Source organism: Oncorhynchus mykiss, chromosome 3 (assembly GCF_057628025.1).
Source record: "Oncorhynchus mykiss isolate SJ-2025 chromosome 3, ASM5762802v1, whole genome shotgun sequence".
In the NCBI taxonomy this organism is placed as follows: Eukaryota; Metazoa; Chordata; class Actinopteri; order Salmoniformes; family Salmonidae; genus Oncorhynchus; species Oncorhynchus mykiss.
The window spans coordinates 82,452,451-82,472,872 of NC_143024.1; the positions used below are offsets into that span (position 1 = coordinate 82,452,451).

Consider the following 20,422-nt stretch of genomic DNA (forward strand, 5'->3'; position numbering starts at 1 on the left):
ACATTGACTAGATTGGATGAAAACTCTGTGTCTCAGGTTTAAATCAAAGGCACCTGTCTCACTTCAGAGGTTTCACAGCATTTTAGATTACTTTGGACATTTTGTTGGCACAGCTTTAGTCCATCCCCTCTCTTTTTTACCCTCCCTCCCTCGTTCTTTGTCTCTTCTTCCACTCTTTCTCTCCATTTCTCTATCCATCCCTTTTTTACCCTCCCTCCCTTGTTCTTTCTCTCCCTCCTCCCTCTCTCTCTCTGGCCACCCATCCTTTGCCCAGTACAGAGGGACAGAGGTGGTATTGTGCTGTACAGAGGGGGTTTCTTCTGACTTCCCCCTGCAGATCTCCTGAGTCTTGGACATGGCTGTTGCTGCAAAGTCACCGTTATGTAAGCTGAGCTCAGACAACGCCATCCTGCACTCACTGTTCTGTCTCTTCCTGTGGCTTCATCACTGATCACCCTCACAGACTACATGCGGGGAGGATGGGTGGGAGGGAGATGTAAGGAGGTGGGTAGAGGAGGAAAAAGGTTGGAGGAGGTAGAAGGAGGTAGAGGGAGGAACAGCAGTTGTAGAGGTTGAACAGGGGGACGGGGCTTGGCCAGGTACAGGGGCAGGATAGTAAAAAGTTCCCCATTGTCATTGAAATGCTCTCTGTCGACTTCTGGACCTGGCACCTCTGTATGTCCACTTCCTGTAATACTCAGCCCTCAGATAAACCCTGACACACCAGTCTATGGCTGGCTTACTGGACAGGACAAAGAGACAAAGAATCAACATTTTTACAACCTTAATTATAGCCATTTTGTGATCTGACTAAGTCCTTAGTCCTTGATGTCTAATGCAAATTAGCAAAGACATTGTGTATTTTCCTATTTTGTTCTAAATATAGTTGTTCCTCGTTTATAAACTCTGAATTATAACATTTAAAGGAAAGCAGTCTGTTGCACCATAACACATCCCACTGGGCACAGATGTCAATTCAATGCGTATTCCACATTGGCTCAACGTCATTTCAATCAACGTTAATTCAACCAGTGTGTGCCCAGTGGGATATCGTTATGTGAGTATTGACTCTGTAACACCATAACACATACTTTTATATGGATATTGGATAACGAAGCCTGTGTCCTGGAATATGACAGTGCTTAGGGACTTCCTGTTTGAATAGACCGCCCCCTCTGCCCAAGCCTAGTTCATGTCTCGTGTGATGGCATGTGGGATGGAACCTCAGTGCCAGAGGGGCGGAGCTCCTGATAACACACCCCATCCCAGAGGCCTGGTTCTGGCAGAACTTTGCTGGACGACTGACTGCTGGCAGTCTGGACCCAGACAGACACACACATGCACACACTCAATCACATGCGCATACACACACACACGCACATGTGCCCAAGTATGTATGCAAGCACACACTCACGTTACCACGCACGTTACCACACACTCACTGTGCCCAATGGTGATAAACATTGATGGATGAGTCTGCAGTTCAAAGGCACTTTTATGGTGCAGCACTAATATACCAGCACGTGTTTGTGATGGGTGGGTGACATGTTGCCAAAATGCCATGTTTGGGGGCTTGCTCATAGTAGGCGGGTTACGTGCATGTTGTGACCAAAGTTGCACGTGTTGGTGGCGCGTTTTGGAGTTGAGTTGAGATTGTGTGAGAGAGGAATGAGAGAGGAATGAGAGAGGAATGAGAGAGTGATGAGAGAGGAATGAGAGAGTGATGAGAGAGGGGTGAGAGAGGGATGAGAGAGGGATGAGAGAGGAATGAGAGAGGAATGAGAGAGGAATGAGAGAGGATGAGAGAGGGATGAGAGAGATGAGGGAGGAATGAGAGAGGAATGAGAGAGGAATGAGAGAGGATGAGAGAGGATGAGCGAGGGATGAGAGAGAGATGAGAGGAATGAGAGAGGGATGAGAGAGGGATGAGAGAGGAATGAGAGAGGAATGAGAGAGGATGAGAGAGGGATGAGAGGGATGAGAGAGGAATGAGAGAGGATGAGAGAGGAATGAGAAAGGGATGAGAGAGGGATGAGAGAGAGATGATAGAGATGAGAGGGATGAGAGAGGAATGAGAGAGGGGTGAGAGAGGAATGAGAGAGGGGTGAGAGAGGGATGAGAGAGGAATGAGAGACGGATGAGATAGGGATGAGAGAGATGAGAGAGGGATGAGAGAGAGATGAGAGAGGAATGAGAGAGGAATGAGAGAGGATGAGAGAGAGATGAGAGAGGGATGAGAGAGAGATGAGAGAGGGATGAGAGAGGAATGAGAGAGGGATGAGAGAGGAATGAGAAAGGGGTGAGAGAGTGATTAAAGCGGAATGAGAGAGGATGAGAGAGGGATGAGAGAGAGATGAGAGAGGGATGAGAGAGGAAGACTCTTGAGTAGTTGGCTACTGGAACACCCCTCTTCTCATTTTTCTCCCTACCTCCATTTTTGGATGACTTATAACCTTACAACTTTGGGCTAAATTAAGAGAGAGGTAAAAAGAGTGGTAGAGTGAGGGATAGGAAAGTAAGGAAAAGAAGGAGGGAGACAAAGAAAGGAAAGGGAGAAATAGAGAATAAGTGCAATGAAAAATCAGCAAGAGCTTTATGGATAGAAAACAGCAGAGTTCTGGACATCGTAGAAAAAAACATACAGAAAGAATGAAAGTGGGATGAGAGAGAGAGAGAGAGAGAGAGAGAGAGAGAGAGGGAGGGAGAGAGAGAGAGAAAGAGAGAGAGAGAGGGGGGGGAGAGAGAGAGAGAGAGAGAGAAAGAGAGAGAGAGAGAGGTGGAGAGAGAGAGGGGGGGGGAGAGAGAGAGAGAGAGAGAGAGAGAGAGAGAGAGAGAGAGAGAGAGAGAGAGAGAGAGAGAGTGTGTGTGTGGGTGTGGGTGTAACAGCAAGTAAAAGAGCTCTGTTCTCTGTGGGAGAGTGAGAAAAAAGAAAGGGGGTGTGTTTGCCTCCCTGTGTCCCCTCCCTCTGTATGTATATATGCTGCAGGCTGGTCTCCCTGGATCCCAGAGCACAGCATAGAGCCCCAGAGCAACCAGCCCCTTAGCCCCAGACAGAGCCTGTCCAGTGTGCTGCACTAGTCCTGAGACCCACCAGCTCAGGGAAGTAGTCCAGCCACCAGAGACCGTTCTCAGAATCACACAGACCTAGGAGAATGACTTTACTGTTCTAGTTCTACTGTTCAAGTTCAACTGTTCTAGTCGTATACCAGGCTCAGTCTGTGAGCTAGTCCGGAGCTGGTTGATATTTACACTGAAATTCTCCAGCACTGTAGTCCAGTGGCTCACCTTAGTCCTCCTCTTAGTCCTCCTCTTAGTCCTGAACTGAGATCCTTTAGTGGAGCACCTGAGCAGATCTACACAAGTCACGTGTATCTAGTGAGACCCACCAGCCAGTCCTTTTTACCTGAGACCTCTGCAGATCAGCTACAACCATGCAGCTTTCACACACCTTCCTCCTCTTCATCGTTGGGGTGGCGCTGGCCAGCTCGTCCACGGCTCGGAGAAGCAGAGGTAGGTGACATCTGCATCACCATGATGAACCCTTACAGTTGACTTCTGACCAATACAATGGTATTTGAGTTGCTTGGCTTGCACTAAACTGAAGCATGCAGATACAAAACAATGGAAATGACAGGACTTTAACTGGTGAAATAGAGCGCACAGCCTGCAGTTATCCAATGTTAACTTATCACGGGTTGACTGTACATCAAATAGCATGAATATATGCCTTATTTTATTGGAATTCTGTCTTACCTATCACGACACAGTTAGCCTCAGATGATGTAAATGAAATGAAACGCATGTATACATGCAGGTGAATGAAATGTGGACACCCCATACTGTAATCACATGACATTTTATGATGCTGACCGCTCAGTTTCATGTATAATTGTTGGACCAAACTGGAGACTGGTGTTTTATCATCATCAGATAGGGCTAAATATCAACCTACAACTGGTATGGATCCTGTAGTGACTATGGGTTCATATAATATTGCTACACATCATTTTTGTATCCTTTATTTAACTAGGCAAGTCAGTTAAGAACAAATTGTTATTTACAATGACAGCCTTGGAACAGCGGGTTAACTGCCTTGTTCAGGGGCAGAACGACAGATTTTTACCTCATCAGCCCGGGGATTCAATCCAGCAACCTTTGAGTTACTGGCCCAACGCTCTAACCACTAGGTTACCCGCCGCCCCATTACTGCAGTGTTGAATCTAAATCTGGAATAGGACTGTTATTGTAATGCTTACGCTGAGACTATGTCCACTGAGACCTTGCTCCAAAACAGTCTGTGTACTTCACACTACGTGGTTGTGGTCGTGGTCTATGTACACTATGATTAATGCTATGCAATTGTTATTATAAACTGGGTGGTTTGAGCCTTGAATGCTGATTGGCTGACTGCCATGGTATAACAGATCGTATACCATGGGTATGACAAAACATTTATTTTTACTGCTCTAATTACGTTGGTAACCAGTTTATAATAGCAATAAGGCACCTCGGGGTTTGTGATATATGACCAATATACCACGACTAAGGGCTGTATCCAGGCACTCCGCGTTGCGTCGTGCGTCAGAACAGCCCTTACCTGTGGTATATTGGCTATATACCACACCCCCTTGGGCCTTACTGCTTAATCATACTGCATGTTGGATGGTATGTGATGTGGTTGTTAATGTATCATGTGTTATTGCATTTGACTGTTATCACATGGCAGCCGAAACGTGCTGCCCTGCATATGTTGCCGTGACAACCACAGGTGGCCGTTGCCTTGTCCCATATTGCCTGGAAAGCTAGTGGTTCTGTAAATTTGTGCCTAGACACATGCACTCAATTGAGAGATAAAGTTTGTCCTATAGGTACACAGTAGAATACAGTACTCTGTGTCTTCTGTAGGCCTACTGTACATCATGTTGAAAATCCATGGACTGTCTTTAGTTGACCGGGAGCAAGGTGTTCCAAGGTGTTCACTCTTCACAACTGGTCGTGTCCAAAATTGTGCTTGGATTTTTTAAGAGTCACGTGAGTTTGTCCTATTTCCATGAAACAAGGTGGGCAAGCGAGGGTAAGAGAGGTTAACTCCTATTAATAGTGTCCAGTCTTTACAAATGAAAGTGTTTCCAGGTTACAGGTCAGGGTTGTGGCAGTTTGGTCCTTTTTGCAATGTGCCATGATGTTGATGCACTATATACCTCTTTGTGTATGTTAGGTGTATTAAATACTGATGGAGACAGCATGGCTGTTGAAACGATGGTATTAAATTCTTGCATCGACTCTCCTTTAATTTTTCAGTTGTATGTGCTCTTACAGCCTGAGGGATGGAGGGATGGATAAGAGAGCTAGAAAGATAGAGGGATGGATGAGAAAGGGCTGGACAGATGGAGGGATTGATGAGAGAGGGCTAGACAGATGGAAGGATGGCTGAGAGATAGCTAGACAGATGGAGAGAGGGCTGGATAGATGGAGGGATTGATGAGAGAGTGCAAGACAGATGGAGGGATTGATTAGAGAGCGCTAGACAGATGGAGGGATGGCTGAGAGATAGCTAGACAGATGGAGAGATGGCTGAGAGAGGGCTGGATAGATGGAGGGATTGATTAGAGAGCGCTAGACAGATGGAGGGATGGCTGAGAGATAGCTAGACAGATGGAGCGATGATTGGAGAGCAATGGAGGGAGACGAAGGAAGGGAGAGTTGGGAAAAGAGAAAAATATTTTTGCCACCGCAGAAAACAGCTGTAGTTGAGCCAGATGTGGGATATATAGTATGAGATCAGATCAGATGTGGGAGATATAGTATGAGATCAGATGTGGGAGATATAGTATGAGATCAGGCAGACCAGTGCAGATGATAGTGTGGGAGTGTTAGCCCAGGCACCACCCTCTCTAGCTGGGCTGTGAGGTAAAGCTCTCCTCCCTGAGAAACTGGAGCATGGCTGGGCTGTGAGGTAAAGCTCTCCTCCCTGAGAACCTGGAGCATGGCTGGGCTGTGAGGTAAAGCTCTCCTCCCTGAGAACCTGCAGCATGGCTGGGCTGTGAGGTAAAGCTCTCCTCCCTGAGAACCTGGAGCATGGCTGGGCTGTGAGGTAAAGCTCTCCTCCCTGAGAACCTGGAGCATGGCTGGGCTGTGAGGTAAAGCTCTCCTCCCTGAGAACCTGCAGCATGGCTGGGCTGTGAGGTAAAGCTCTCCTCCCTGAGAACCTGCAGCATGGCTGGGCTGTGAGGTAAAGCTCTCCTCCCTGAGAACCTGGAGCATGGCTGGGCTGTGAGGTAAAGCTCTCCTCCCTGAGAACCTGGAGCATGGCTGGGCTGTGAGGTAAAGCTCTACTCCCTGAGAACCTGGAGCATGGCTGGGCTGTGAGGTAAAGCTCTCCTCCCTGAGAACCTGCAGCATGGCTGGGCTGGCCCATGGTCAAGGGTGTGGTGCAGTGGTGTAAAGCCCCCCAAAGCTTATCAAGCCCCACACCCTCCCCTGTCCCCCATTGGAGTTATGTGATATTGTAGGTGAGGCCTCGCTCTTTTTGTTCTGAGGCGGAACCATTCTTCCCCAGCTCTTCACCTTCTCATTCCCAGGATGGAAACCTGAGAGCCAAACACCAGCAGAGCTACATTTTTGTATATTTTTTTATTTAACCTTTATTTAACCAGGAAGGGCTCATTGAGATTTAAAATCTATTTTTCAAGAGATTAAAAACATTGACCGGTCAGGGAATCAGTCTCAAGATCATTCATCAGTGATTTAAAAATACCAATCGGGACAAGTTCTTCCCGTTTAAAAGTATTTTGTAAGGTGTTCCAAGACGATGGCGCAGAGTACATAAAAGACCTTTTACCAAATTCAGTTCGGACATTTGGAACAGTTAGCAGGATAAAGTCCAGCGAACGAAGAGAGTACCCACCACATTTCTGAACAATAAAAATGGCCAAATTAAAAGGTAGTAAACCCAAAATGGCTTTGTAAATATAAATAAAGCTTTTGTAAGAGACGAGGCACAACAGTAAATAACAGTATCATCAGCATAAAAATGAAGTTTCGCATTTTGGACATTTTTGTCTAAATCATTTATATAAATTGTGAATAAGAGAAGACCAAGTCCAGAGCCTTGGAGCACACCATTAAAGACAGAAAATTTAACAGACATAGGCTCATCAAATTGAGTGCACTGAGTTCTATCAGACAGATAGTTAGCAAACCATGCAACTGCATGCTCTGAAAGACCTACACTCGACAATCTCTGCCTTAGTATAGCATGATCAACTGTATCAAAAGCCTTAGAGAGATCAATAAAAGTGAGACATAGTGCTGTTTTTTGTCAAGGGCTTCAGTGATATCATTTAAAACCTTCATGGCTGCTGTAATTGTGCTATGCTTCTTCCTGAAGCCTGATTGGTACATTGATAAAATAGAGTTAGTAAATAAAAACTCACAAGGGTTTCAAGTATTTTCACCAGGGGTGACAGCTTTGAGATTGGCCTATAATTATTTATAAGAGTTGGATCTCCCCTTTTAAAAGTGGTCGGACAAATGCTGATTTCCAGATCTTTGGAATTTCATTACATTCCAGGGTTATATTGAACAGAGATGTAAGTGGTTTAGCTATGAAGTCAGCTGCCAGATTTAAAAAGCAGGGATCCAAAAGATCAGAACCTGCAGGCTTTCTCGGATCTAAGGATTTCAGGGCTTTATGTACCACCTGCACTGAGAATGGCAAAAAGCTAAAAGATTGACCAGCTCTCACTGGTTCATCCACACAGGGTTGTACAGAGACAGAGAACACTGAATCAAACAGCCTACCAGATGATACAAAGTGCTCATTGAAACAATTCAGCATTTCAGTTTTGTCATATACAGCAACAGAGTCCTTCAAAACACATGACGGTAATTCATTAACATTACTGTTACCAGACATAGACTTAATAGCCTTCCAAAACTTTCTAGGGTCATTCAGGTTATCAGTGGTAACAGACATAAAATATTCAGACTTGGCCTACATAAAATCAACTACAGCCACAGAGCCCCACAGTCTTCAACTAGACTAAAGTTAAAAAGCCTCACAGTCTTCAACTAGACTAGAGCCACAGAGCCCCACAGTCTTCAACTAGACGTGAGCCACATAGCCCCACAGTATTCAACAAGACGAGAGCCACAAAGTCCCACAGTCTTGAACTGGACTTGAGCCACATAGCCCCACAGTATTCAATTAGACTAGATCCACAGTGTGCCACAGTCTTGAACTAGACTTGAGCCACATAGCCCCACAGTATTCAACTAGATGAGAGCCACACAGCCCCTAAAACACAAAACCTGCCCAGTAGTGTGTGTTTTATGTATTGTATGTGCATACAGTGGGATCATAGTAGTCAATGTCCCTTCAAACAGAGGAAGGAGAAGAACAAGTATAGAAGAACATGAGGGAGGAGGAATCCAAAGACTATGAATACAAAACAAGCTGCCTAGAGGACCTAGTTTGGCAAGATTAAAATCAACAACATGACAATGATTCCAAAGCCCCACACACACACACGCACACACACGCACACACGCGCGCACGTACACACACACACACACACACACACACACACACACACACACACACACACACACTGAATTTGCGAGAGCACTGAGCTCAACCACTGACAAAACTAATGACCTCATCCCTCCTCCAGAGGACCAACCATCACCAGTGATGGCCGTTGTGAAGCCCAGTCCCCTCCAGTCAATGTTTCCGCTCAGTGTCTTCAGTCTAAGGGAGACTCTATGATCCAGCCATAGAGGAATACAGTGGGATCAGAGTGGGAGGGTTTATTGTGTCTTGTCAAGTGTGCTGATGGATTGATGGATTATCTGGTCCATTTTTGTGGTGATTCACTATCAGTATGAGGTGGAGGTTTCATCTCTTGATCAAGAAAGGATTGTATTTTAGGATTGTGTCGTTTCTCTGATATTTGTTGAAGCGTGCGAGTGGAGGAAGTTGCTGTAGTAAACCCCATGATAACATGGTGACAGGCAGAGCTCTCCTCCATAAAAACAAAACATCTAACTGATCTTCCCTCTTAGTAACCACTTGGATGGATACTGCAGCTATGTGGGAAATTTGCATTACCTTCTAATAACAATCAGATGACATTTATGACAGATTGTATGATTTACTGATCTATTGCATAATTAAATAAGTGTGCTTAGCTGCTGACACCTGGAACAGAGTATGAAGCACACTGCACACACTGTGTCCCTGTCACAACATGTGGACTACATTTTCTCAGATGAAGAGCCAATTAGCTTTCTCAATGTTTTTATCTAAACATTTCACATGACGTTTCTCTCATACCTGTGTAGTAACATATATGGTAACACAAATGTTTAGTAATATGTTGTTGCTATAGGTGTGAGCTTTTCACCTGGTGCAAATGCTTAGTAATTGTGGCCCTAGATGGTCAAAGGCCATGATGTCCACGAGGTCCATCAAGGTCAAAGAGTCAATTGGTACATTCAACTGAAGTATTTATTTGTTTCATATAACAGGGTGCTGGTAAGGTCAGGTCCATGATTACAGATGGCTATCTACAGGTCTGCTGCCCTCAGTACAAGCCTAGGTGTTTGTGTGAGTGTGCGTGTGTTTGTTATGAAGACGAATATAGTCCTCAAGCTGTAAGTCCGTGGTAACAGTGACAAAGCTTTGGTCAGTTTGAACATTCTGTTATGTTGGAGATGTTGGAACTTAATTCGTCATTCTTAATCCTCACTGCCTGTATCCAAGATCCAAAATCCTCTTCCTTATCTGTGTTGTTGTTGGCTAATATTCCTTTCTAGTCTCATCTGTTCTTGTGGCTTGGCTGTGAACAGCTTTAATTTGAATTCAGGCTGTAACACAACAATTGTGGAATACGTCAAGAGGTATGAAAACATTCTGAAGGCTCTGTAGATGATTGGGGTAATGACGGACCATTTCTAAACATCCAGTCATTTCAAACTGGAAATACAGATAAGACTAATAGCCCCTGGTGAAGAACGGCCAAACTGTTGGGGTTTGGACCAGGTTCTTAGGTGACTGAGACAATGTTTGCTTCTTTTGGAGTTGGAGAAACGCAGCCTGAAGTTTCCAAATGTTTCATACACTGGAAACCCCCCTCCTTGGAGCCAAAGCAAAAACCAATCCCTCATTGTTTGATCTAAAATATTGAGGAGAAAAAAAACAAATGCAGTTTTGATAGAAAACACACAGTTGGCAAAGCTTAAGGTTATTTATCAAAAGCATGGTTTCCCCTCATTTCTGGCCGACCTCTTCACCTCTGGCGGCTGCTGGCAGTGTGTGCATATTTATTTTTTCAAAAGCATGTTCCACAATTTCAACTTAATTAACTATTTAGTTTGCCCTTAAATATCTCACTGCAGTTTGCAAAATGCACATACTGTATAATTAAGTAAAATACGTGACCGACTAGCTGGATTCAGTCTTACACTGCCTTCAGAAAGTATTCTGACCCCTTGTCTTTTTCCACATGTTGTTACGTTACAGCCTTACTCTAAAATGGATTCAATAAAACAATATCCTCAGCAATCTACACACAATACCTACACATACTGAGCAGCTCATGTTATAGACAGAGAAAGGATTACCTACACATACTGAGCAGCTCATGTTATAGACAGAGAAATAATTACCTACACATACTGAGCAGCTCATGTTATAGACAGAGAAAGGATTACCTACACATACTGAGCAGCTCATGTTATAGACAGAGAAAGGATTACCTACACATACTGAGCAGCTCATGTTATAGACAGAGAAAGGATTACCTACACATACTGAGCAGCTCATGTTATAGACAGAGAAAGGATTACCTACACATACTGAGCAGCTCATGTTATAGACAGAGAAAGGATTACCTACACATACTGAGCAGCTCATGTTATAGACAGAGAAAGGATTACCTACACATACTGAGCAGCTCATGTTATAGACAGAGAAATAATTACCTACACATACTGAGCAGCTCATGTTATAGACAGAGAAAGGATTACCTACACATACTGAGCAGCTCATGTTATAGACAGAGACATAATTACCTACACATACTGAGCAGCTCATGTTATAGACAGAGACATAATTACCTACACATACTGAGCAGCTCATGTTATAGACAGAGACATAATTACCTACACATACTGAGCAGCTCATGTTATAGACAGAGAAATAATTACCTACACATACTGAGCAGCTCATGTTATAGACAGAGAAATAATTACCTACACATACTGAGCAGCTCATGTTATAGATTAAAAATGATAATAATTTAGATAGAAGCATGCTGCATGGCAGACCAATCCGAACTCATCTCTCGGCATGTCCAGCCCATCAGTTATCTCAGCCAATCATGACTAGCGGGAAGGTGCCTGGCTTTTTCCATGGCTAAACCAACGAGGATCCTAATAAAATAAAACAAATCTTTGTATTTTCAGATATACACATTTGCTTTTAAGGCACATGAACGTTCACATGTTCCAGAACACCTTTTTTAAACATAAATGTTTATGTTCAAATGCCTCTTCTTTGACGTGCGACACACGGCTAGTTTCCTGAAACGAGTGACATATTTGATCATTCTGATCTTTGGTTAACGGAGCAGGAACTTTGTATCCTTCCATTCCGTCTCATACCCAACACAGACCTGGCCAAAGTTCTCTCACCCAATTAACACTCCTAGCTTCAGTCCCTGTTCACTACCAGTAATTTACATATTTATGATTATTTTTATTTAACCTTTATTTAACTAGGCAAGTCAAATAAGAACAAGTTCTTATTTACAATGACGGCCTACCCCCGGAGGAGGGGAGGGTGGGGCATGTGTGTGTGTGTGTGCGCACCATACTGACTACTGTATGCTCTCCTCTGCCCCCAGTGAGACGTCAGAACATGAAGGTGAGGATCAACGCTACAGGCGACACCATTGTGATGAAGTTTGTACGTCCCAACGCTGACACCAAGCTGGAGGGCTACATCCTGGGCTACGGCAGCAGCATGTTCTCTAAACAGTTCATCCAACTCCCAGAGAACGGACTGCCCTACGAGACCGAGATCGGTGAGGCGTTTGTGTGTGTGTGTTTAGTATGTAATGTATGATTGCATGATTATGCCCCATGAACTGTGGTAGATTGCTGTGGTAGATTACACACACACGCACACACACACACACACGCACGCGCACACACACACACACACACACACACACACACACACACACACACACACACCTTTCTTCTGCTAGCAGTGTTAAACCCTGAATCTCTCTTCCAGATGCCGAGCCCAAGTACCTGATTGCTGTCCAGCCCGTCCCAGTTAACAATGTGAAGAAACAGTGCACAGGTACTGCACGTGCACCAACTCTGTGTTACCAGTAATCATTTGATAGATTACATTGACTCTTTTCTTATTTATACCCATTGCTTTGAATTTGATGAGGTTAACCTTTGAACTCTGACCCCTGTGACTCCCCAGGCAAGGTGAACCTGGAGAAGCCACTGCACCTGGTGATTGGGTCCGTGACCCCCACCTCGGTGCTGCTGTCCTGGGGGACCTTCCTCAAGATGCCCTACGAGGGGGACATCATGAACGACTGCCTGGAGGACGGGTGAGTTAAAGTACACCAACACACACGTAAGGACGCACAAACATGCACGCTCAGCAGAGTGAGCCAGTGAGGGGGTTACGGGTACACAGCTCATCTACAAAGGTTGATGTTGTTCCCGTTCAGTGCTGGTTTGTCATGCTGCTCTCTGTCCATAGAGACACAGGGCAGTAAGGGTACTCAGATGGGCCAAAAATCACACAGTGGGTCCCACCACACTAAGGAGATTATTTTTCACAGCTTGAGAAAGACGTATTTCACTCACCTGACATTTACAGTATGTCATACACAACAGACAGCATTAAAATGTTGGTATAACTGCAACACATTGTTCTGCCAGGGAGGCAGTGGGGCGAGGGCACAGGTGTTTAATAGTGGTGGAGTGATCCTCATCCTACACATCAACCAACTGTACCTCTCTAAACTTCCCCTCTTCTCTCTACTGAGCTTTGGAAACCCCATTGGAAAGCTTGACCTCAACCTGCTCTGCTCACAGCAAACTCTAAAGTTCCTACTAGCTTTCTAAACACTTGAATGTCGCACATGACCACGGCCTGCACAACACATCTCAACCAGGAAACTAGAACTTACAGCTCTGCATTCACAGCTGTCACTGTCACAAAATGGTGAACAGACAGCTGTCACAGCTAAATAACAAGCCATTGTGTTACAAATGAGTCCCTAGAAACTGTGTCATCCTGCTGTAGTATCCATGTTACTACACAATGTCTGACATTTCTATTACATTCTATGTTTGTTGTCATAGTCACTAAACAATACACAATGTTATAATACTACTGATGACAATGTGTGATAATGAACAATGTTGTGTTCTATCTGTGTTGACCCAGGCACTACACAGTGCGTTACCGTGAGAGGAACAGGAAGTGGACTCAACAGACCTGCCCCTCCAGCGACATGGTCATCGATAACCTGAAGCCCAACACGGCCTACGAGTTTGGTGTCCGACCCAACAACGAAGAACGCAGTGGAGTGTGGAGCAAGCCAGTTATCCACAACACCAACATGGGTAGGTCACCTAAACACGTCTCTTTCCTTCCATGGTGCATCGCTCAAATCATTCCCCCTTCAAACACATCCACAAATGGATGCAGCACTGAGTCTGTCAGTATCTTACACATATCACCTGTTTTTTTTATACAGTTGAAGTTGGAAGTTTACATACACCTCAGCCAAATACATTTAAACACAGTTTTTCACAATTCACAATTCACAATTTCACAAGAATGATTTATTTCAGCTTTTATTTCTTTCACCTCATTCCCAGTGGGTCAGAAGTTCACATACACTCAATTAGTATTTGGTAGCATTGCCTTTAAATTGTTGAACTTGGGTCAAACGTTTTGGGGAGACTTCCACAATCTTCCTACAATAAGTTGGGTGAATTTTGGCCCATTCCTCCTGACAGAGCTGGTGTAACTGAGGCAGGTTTGTTGTTCTCCTTGTTCTGCCCACACATTTTCTATGGGATTGAGGTCAGAGCTTTGTGATGGCCACTCCAATACCTTGACTTTGTTGTCCTTAAGCCATTTTTCCACAACTTTGGAAGTATGCTTGGGGTCATTGTCCATTTGGAAGACTCATTTGCGACCAAGCTTTAACTTCCTAAGTGATGTCTTGAAATGTTGCTTCAATATATCCACATCATTTTCCTGCCTCATGATGCCATCCATTTTGTGAAGTGCACTAGTCCCTCCTGCAGCAAAGTACCCCCACAACATGATGCTGCCCCCCCCCCCCCCCCCCCGTGCTTCACGGTTGGGATGGTGTTCTTTGGATTACAAGCCTTTCCCTTTTCCCTCCAAACATAATGATGGTCATTATAGCCAAACAGTTCTATTTTTGTTTCATCAGACCAGAGGACATTTCTCCATGTGCAGTTGCAAACCATAGTCTGGCTTTTTATGGCGGTTTTGGAGCAGTGGCTTCTTCCTTGATGAGCGGCCTTTCAGGTTATGTCAATATAGGACTCGTTTTACTGTGGATATAGATACTTTCGTACCTGTTTCCTCCAGCATCTTCACAAGGTCCTTTGCTGTTGTTCCGGGATTGATTTGCACTTTTTGCACCAAAGTACGTTCATCTCTAGGAGACAGAATGCATCTCCATCCTGAGTGGTATTGCGGCTGGGTGGTCCCATGGTGTTTATACTTGTGTACTATTGTTTGTACAGATGAACGTGGTACCTTCAGGCGTTTGGAAATTGCTCCCAAGGATGTACCCGACCTGTGGAGGTCTACAATTCTTTTTCTGAGGTCTTGGCTGATTTCTTTTGATTTTCCCATGATGTCAAACAAAGAGGCACTGAGTTTGAAGGTAAGCCTTGAAATACATCCCCAGGTACACCACCAGTCGACTCAAATGATGTCAATTAGCCTATCAGAAGCTTCTAAATCCATGACATCATTTTCTGGAATTTTCCAAGCTGTTTAAAGGCACAGTCAACTTAGTGTATGTAAACTTCTGACGCACTGGAATTGTGATACAGTGAATTATAAGTGAAATAATCTGTCTGTAAACAATTTTTGGAAAAATGACTTGTGTCATGCACAAAGTAGATGTCCTAACCGACTTGCCAAAACTATAGTTTGTTAACAAGAAATGTGTGGAGTGGTTGAAAAACGAGTTTTAATGACTCCAACCTGTGTATGTTAACTTCCGACTTCAACTGTACATATTCCTTACGGTCCAGTACTAGTAACATGTTATTAGTTCCAGATGTTTATTCTTCTTGTGTTGTGGTTGTGTTTTCAGAGAAGGCCATGCAGAAACCTTTCAGACCAAGGACCCCTCTGACGCCTGTGGTACGTCCTGCACTTATAACTCCTGCTAAAGAATGTGCACTGTGTCTGTGGTGAGTGTTCTGTCCAACGTTGATGATTTAGCTTTGTAAGTCTGTAGTGTACTCTAGTCTGTAGTGTACTCTAGTCTGTAGTGTACTCTAGTCTGTAGTGTACTCTAGTCTGTAGTGTACTCTAGTCTGTAGTGTACTCTAGTCTGTAGTGTACCCTAGTCTGTAGTGTACTCTAGTCTGTAGTGTGCTCTAGTCGGTAGTCTGTAGTGTACTCTAGTCTGTAGTGTACCCTAGTCTGTAGTGTACTCTAGTCTGTAGTGTGCTCTAGTCTGTAGTGTACTCTAGTCTGTAGTGTACTCTAATCTGTAGTGTACTCTAGTCTGTAGTGTACTCTAGTCTGTAGTGTACTCTAGTCTGTAGTGTACCCTAGTCTGTAGTGTACTCTAGTCTGTAGTGTGCTCTAGTCGGTAGTCTGTAGTGTACTCTAGTCTGTAGTGTACCCTAGTCTGTAGTGTACTCTAGTCTGTAGTGTGCTCTAGTCTGTAGTGTACTCTAGTCTGTAGTGTACTCTAATCTGTAGTGTACTCTAGTCTGTAGTGTACTCTAGTCTGTAGTGTACTCTAGTCTGTAGTGTACCCTAGTCTATAGTGTACTCTAGTCTGTAGTGTGCTCTAGTTGGTAGTCTGTAGTGTACTCTAGTCTGTAGTGTACCCTAGTCTGTAGTGTACTCTAGTCTGTAGTGTGCTCTAGTCGGTAGTCTGTAGTGTACTCTAGTCTGTAGTGTACCCTAGTCTGTAGTGTACTCTAGTCTGTAGTGTGCTCTAGTCGGTAGTCTGTAGTGTACTCTAGTCTGTAGTGTGCTCTAGTCTGTAGTCTGTAGTGTACTCTAGTCTGTAGTGTGCTCTAGTCTGTAGTCTGTAGTGTACTCTATTCTGTAGTGTACTCTATTCTGTAGTGTGCTCTAGTCTGTCTTTAGTAAGTCCATAGTGTAATATAAGGGATGCCTGGAGCTTTCTTTCCGTCCTGCTCCTTAGTGGAAATAGCGAAACAAGTAGCGGAGAGGAGAGGAGAGGAGAGGAGAGGAGAGGAGAGGAGAGGAGAGGAGATGAGAGGAGAGGAGAGGATCAAACCAGAGATGGAGGAAAACAAGTTGTGGAGGGGAGAAGAGAGTAGAGAAGAGAAAAGAGAAGTGTTGGCCTTGAGTTTCTGGCCGTGCTCGGTGACTGGACTGTGTTCCTCTGTTCTTTCACTTGTCCCCGGCCCCACTCTTATGCAGCTGCACAGCTGACCAGCATTAGCCTCAACGCTGGCACTTCATGAGGGAAAGTTGGAATAACCAGCTTCCCGCCGGAGAGATTACAGATAAGACACAGTGAAGAGGGCAAGGGACCATGTAACAGAAAGAGAGAGTGAAGATACAGGGATAGAGAATATGAGAGGGACATACACACCACACAGAGCCCCAGGACAGCAACACAATTAGACCCAACCAAATCATGAGAAAACTAAAATATAATTACTTGACACATTGGAAAGAATTAACAAAGAAACTGAGCAAACTAGAATGCTATTTGGCCCTAAACAGAGAGTACACAGTGGCAGAATACCTGACCACTGTGACTGACCCAAACTTAAGGAAAGCTTTGACTATGTACAGACTCAGTGAGCATAGCCTTGCTATTGAGAAAGGCTGCCGTAGGCAGACCTGGCTCTCAAGAGAAGACAGGCTATGTGTACACTGCCCACAAAATGAGGTGGAAACTGAGCTGCACTTCCTAAACTCCTGCCCAATGTATGACCATATTAGAGACACACATTTCCCTCAGATTACACAGATCCACAAAGAATTTGAAAACAAACCCGATTTTGATAAACTCCCATATCTACTGGGTGAAATACCATAGTGTACCATGACAGCAGCAAGATTTGTGACCTGTTGCCACAAGAAAAGGTAAACCAGTGAAGAACAAACACCATTGTAAATGCAACCCATATTTATGCTTATTTATTTTCCCTTTTGTACTTTAACCATTTGTACATGGTTACTACACTGTAAATATACATAATATGACATTTGTAATGTCCTTATTCTTTTAGAACTTCTGTGAGTGTAATGTTTACTGTTCATTTTTTATAGTTTTTTCACTTTTGTAAATTATCTACCTCACTTGCTTTGGCAATGTTAACATGTTTCCCATGCCAATAAAGCCCCTTGAATTTAATAGAAAATTGACAGACATGGACTGGATTGAGTGAAGTAAATAGGTGAAGTAGGTAGCTGTTAGAGGAATTCAATTCCTATATGTTCATTAACCAATTCAATTATAACAAAGCAAAACACTGTCCGTTTCTAAGAATTTGTAAGGTTCTTATTTGCATAAAATAGACAAAGATCAGTCTCAATATTAATCAATAGCGTTTATTCCCGAGAGCTCTGGTCATAATACCATGTACATTGGTTTATATACCTCACATTTCGTCACATGTCCCTCCTCCTCTCAGACACAATGGCAAAATAGTTCACAAGCCTTCTCACATTGTCTGCCACCTGTTAAACAATATACTACAAGGTCTCTCCCCTCCCTGGGTAGGGACAGAATGTCCTGTAAGGAACACAGTATTCCAGCCGGTCTGACAATAGCTCCATTAGTTTCTAACAAGGAACAGAAAGTCCTTGTTCTAATTCTTGACTAAAACTACACACCTTATATTCAGTATTATGATTATAATAAGATTCATACATTCATACAGTAACAGAGTAGTATTCTGTTTAGTTATAATTCTAAGCTAAATGTATACATCATTTAGTCCTTCTTCATAAAAATCCCATAACAGTAGCTCTTCATCTTATCATTGTTGTGTCATGTCCAATCACCATAGACTACAGTATCATGGAGATCTCGCTGTCTCCACCCCTTCCCTCTCTCCCTGCCCCATCTCTCCTTGCCCCATCTCTCTCTTTCTTTCCCTCTCCTAACAGAAAACGGACAACATGCCACTGTCCTTCTTCCCTCCTCGTCACGGTAAGTCAACAGACAGACATACACACAGACACCGACACACGCATGCACATACTGTACACATGCGCTCCTGGTTTGGTCAAACCCTGGTTTTACACTGCGGCAAAGACTTTACAGGACATGATGATTTATCAACATCCCTCCCAAAACGTCTGTTCCACCACTCCTCACTGAACCCTGTTCTGAGGAGCCAGCTCTGGAAGAATTTAACCAGAACATCTGAATTAGGACTCTGCAGACAGGACCTCATCATCATTAAGTCAATGTTATAGTCTCCTAATCTTCCTTCTGATAACCACAGGGTTTCTTACAGGTGACCAGAGAAGATGACAGCCAATGTGTACATGTCTACTGTACACACATGTCGTCTATGATGGTTATGACAATGTGATCAGCAAGATACATGCTTGTTAGGGCTGTCAATTATTTTTTTTATACTCTTTGTGAAATAGGCCTACTGTGTTTGAACTCAGGCCATACAACCTGCACTGTAATACACTGAGCCCATTCATACTGCACTGTAATACACTGAGCCCATACATACTGCACTGTAATACACTGAACCCATACAACCTGCACTGTAATACACTGAGCCCATACACACTGCACTGCAATACACTGAGCCCATACATACTGCACTGTAATACACTGAACCCATACATACTGCACTGTAATACACTGAGCCCATACATACTGCACTGTATTACACTGAGCCCATACAACCTGCACTGTAATACACTGAGCCCATACATACTGTACTGTAATACACTGAACCCATACATATTGCACTGTAATACACTGAGCCCATACATACTGCACTGTAATACACTGAGCCCATACATACTGCACTGTAATACACTGAGCCCATACATACTGCACTGTAATACACTGAGCTCATACATACTGTACTGTAATACACTGAGCCCATACATACTGTACTGTAATACACTGAACCCATACATATTGCACTGTAATACACTGAACCCATACATACTGCACTGTAATACACTGAGCCCATACATACTGCACTGTATTACACTGAGCCCATACAACCTGCACTGTAATACACTGAGCCCATACATACTGCACTGTATTACACTGAACCTATACATACTGCACTGTAATACACTGAACCCATACAACCTGCACTGTATTACACTGAGCCCATACAACCTGCACTGTAATACACTGAACCCATACAACCTGCACTGTAATACACTGAACCCATACACACTGCACTGTATTACACTGAACCCATACATACTGCACTGTATTACACTGAGCCCATACATACTGCACTGTAATACACTGAACCCATACATACTGCACTGTAATACACTGAACCCATACATACTGCACTGTATTACACTGAACCCATACATACTGCACTGTATTACACTGAGCCCATACATACTGCACTGTAATACACTGAGCCCATACATACTGCACTGTAATACACTGAACCCATACATACTGCACTGTAATACACTGAACCCATACAACCTGCACTGTAATATACTGAGCTCATATGCACTGCACTGTATTACACTGAGCCCATACATACTGCACTTTAATACACTGAACCCATACATACTGCACTGTAATACACTGAGCCCATACATACTGCACTGTAATACGCTGAACCCATACATACTGCACTGTAATACACTGAACCCATACATACTGCACTGTAATACACTGAACCCATACATACTGCACTGTAATACACTGAACCAATACATACGGCACTGTATTACACTGAACCCATACATACAGCACTGTATTACACTGAGCCCATACATACTGCACTGTATTACACTGAACCCGTACTTACTGCACTGTAATAAAATGAACATAGCCAATACATTGGGAATGTAATTGCTACTCACAGCAGCCACACTGGGAAACTCCAGGCTGGCAAAGTGACGATAGCTGTTGATGTTTGTCCCCTC

At 43.8% G+C, this 20,422-nt stretch overlaps 1 protein-coding gene across 13 annotated transcripts in view; it reads left to right on the plus strand.

Moving 5' to 3' along the window:
* Positions 1-2,961: 2,961 nt before the first annotated feature.
* Positions 2,962-20,422, plus strand: part of LOC110520508 (target of Nesh-SH3) — a 55,095-nt gene continuing 37,634 nt past the window's right edge. For all 13 annotated transcript variants that reach the window (XR_016494838.1, XR_016494839.1, XR_016494840.1 and 10 more), the window contains exons 1-7: positions 2,962-3,510; positions 11,910-12,089; positions 12,305-12,373; positions 12,506-12,638; positions 13,487-13,665; positions 15,411-15,460; positions 18,431-18,473. Coding sequence is in view for 10 of the 13 variants with exons in the window: in XM_090230286.1 (XP_090086412.1) it covers positions 3,432-3,510; positions 11,910-12,089; positions 12,305-12,373; positions 12,506-12,638; positions 13,487-13,665; positions 15,411-15,460; positions 18,431-18,473 (733 nt within the window). In the remaining 3 variants the exon portion in view is untranslated. The remainder of the gene's footprint in view (positions 3,511-11,909; positions 12,090-12,304; positions 12,374-12,505; positions 12,639-13,486; positions 13,666-15,410; positions 15,461-18,430; positions 18,474-20,422) is intronic.